This window comes from Anneissia japonica, unplaced genomic scaffold, assembly GCF_011630105.1.
Source record: "Anneissia japonica isolate Jap-2015-1 unplaced genomic scaffold, ASM1163010v1 scaffold290045_len2032_cov355_single, whole genome shotgun sequence".
NCBI lineage: Eukaryota > Metazoa > Echinodermata > Crinoidea > Comatulida > Comatulidae > Anneissia > Anneissia japonica.
Window position 1 is genome coordinate 1 of NW_022707787.1, and position 2,032 is coordinate 2,032.

At 34.9% G+C, this 2,032-nt stretch overlaps 1 protein-coding gene across 1 annotated transcript; it reads left to right on the plus strand.

Moving 5' to 3' along the window:
• Window positions 1-21: 21 nt before the first annotated feature.
• LOC117106408 (ATP-dependent DNA helicase Q-like SIM) lies at window positions 22-2,026 on the plus strand (the record flags this gene model as incomplete). Its single annotated transcript, XM_033247770.1, has 3 exons — window positions 22-237; window positions 508-713; window positions 1,165-2,026. Coding segments are annotated over 3 exons (1,284 nt in total), but the record flags the coding sequence as incomplete, so codon positions are not given.
• Window positions 2,027-2,032: the final 6 nt, after the last annotated feature.

Below are 2,032 nucleotides of genomic sequence, written 5' to 3' on the forward strand. Positions count from 1 at the left end.
ATTACTACTGTAATAAAATCGTTTGGATATAACAGTGTGAAGTGTCACCAAAGTAAAGTTTTAGAAGAGGCAATTAGAGGGAACGATGTTATTTTATGTTCTCCGACTGGAAGTGGTAAATCGTTATGCTACACAGCTTTCCCGTTTGTATTGCAACATCTATCATCTGGAAAAATCTCACCATCATCAAATATTGTGCTTGTAATTACGCCGTTGTTATCGCTCATGCAAGAACAGGTAGGCCTTGATAATGATATGCCTATTTTTAATTTTATATCATTAAACATATGCCTTACTCTTAGTCGCCTAGGACTAGGCCTACTAGCTAGGATGTACCACATTTACTGTTATTAATTATAGTAATACCTTATCATATTTGTAGGCCTAGGCTAGTAGTAGGCTACTCTCTCACTAGCCTAAAAAGGAGGCCTAGACCTAGCCATTTTTGCAGATATGATTGCTTACAAAACAATATAAATACATTCAATCTATTTTATTTTTCTGTAGACAACATATTTAAACAAGAAGCACCTGAAGGCAACATATATTGGTAAAATTAATAATGAATATGATTTGAAAAGAGGAAACTTCAACATAGTATTTTCAAGTCCTGAGGCTCTTTTGACAACTCATAGAGAGCTATGGTTATCTGAACCATACCAACAGGGTGTAAAAGCTGTGTTTGTTGATGAGAGTCACTGTGTTGAAAAATGGTAAGAATATTTATTATTTGAATATAGACACCATTTTTGTATTGTGTTGAATTACTTTTTTATTCATTTTGTAATGATTCCAATATTCATAACTTACTAAAAAAATATATAAATTTTAAATCAAATACAAAATTTACCTCCTCACACAGTCTGGTATTACCTTGATTATGTAACCTCTTGATTATTTAAATTTTTGAGGTTCATTGTGTGCCTCAATTACTTAATTAAGTGGTAGACACAAGTCTTCTTGCATAGACCATGATTAGAATTCCATACCACATGCTTCAAACAATACAATCACATCATGGTGAAATTTCAAGGCTGGACTACTATAATTGCATTTTGTTTCCATGGTCAGTAAACTACTGTATTGTATAGCTTTTGCTTTTATTTAATAACAGTTCCAGGAATTTCCTACAGTTATTAAAACTTTATATATTATATATTGTAGGGGTCATGCTGTTGGAGGAAAGAGTCAGCCATTTCGAGAGCTTTATTCTAGAATTGGAGAAATCAGGTCCTTATTGCAGACATCTGTACCCATGATCGCTCTTACAGCGACAGCAAACAAAGATACAAGAGAAACTATCATTCGTGACCTGCAAATGACATCCCCTGTAATTGTGGATCTGGGGGTCAACAGGCCAAATGTTCGGTATTCAGTTGTTGCTACCAAACAAGGCTTCCGTAACAGTGATGCTTTGCTGAAAATATTTTCTCCCATTATTGAAGAAGTGAGACTGAAAAAAAAATATGCTGTTCGAACTATTATATTTTGCAAAAGAAAGAGACATTGTAGAGAACTTTATGAAACTTTCATAACTGCTTTAGGCGATGATGCATATGACTTCACAGTTGAAACAAAAGATGATAGAAGCCGATTTGTGGCTATGTTTCAACAAGGAACAGATTCACAGGTAAAGGAGACAATAATATCATCATTTGCTGATCACGATGGAACGATACGCGTGTTGTTCGCCACCATTGCATTTGGGATGGGTATGGACGTAAAAGGACTTGAAAACATTATTCATCTTGGGCCACCAAATGATCTGGACGATTATTTACAGGAAACTGGCCGTGCAGGCCGAGATACATCTGTACAAAGCTATGCTATATTAGTTAAGTACAGCCAAAGTGTTACTAGAGTTTCCAAAGCTATGAATGAGTATGTAAATGGAAATGAATGTAGGAGAAAAAAATTAATGAGTTATTTTGACTGTAAACCATCTGATATGGTGAAACACTTGTGTTGCGACATTTGTTCTGCCAAATGCACATGTGAATGTAATTGTGATGGTGCATGTTCCTGTGTACAG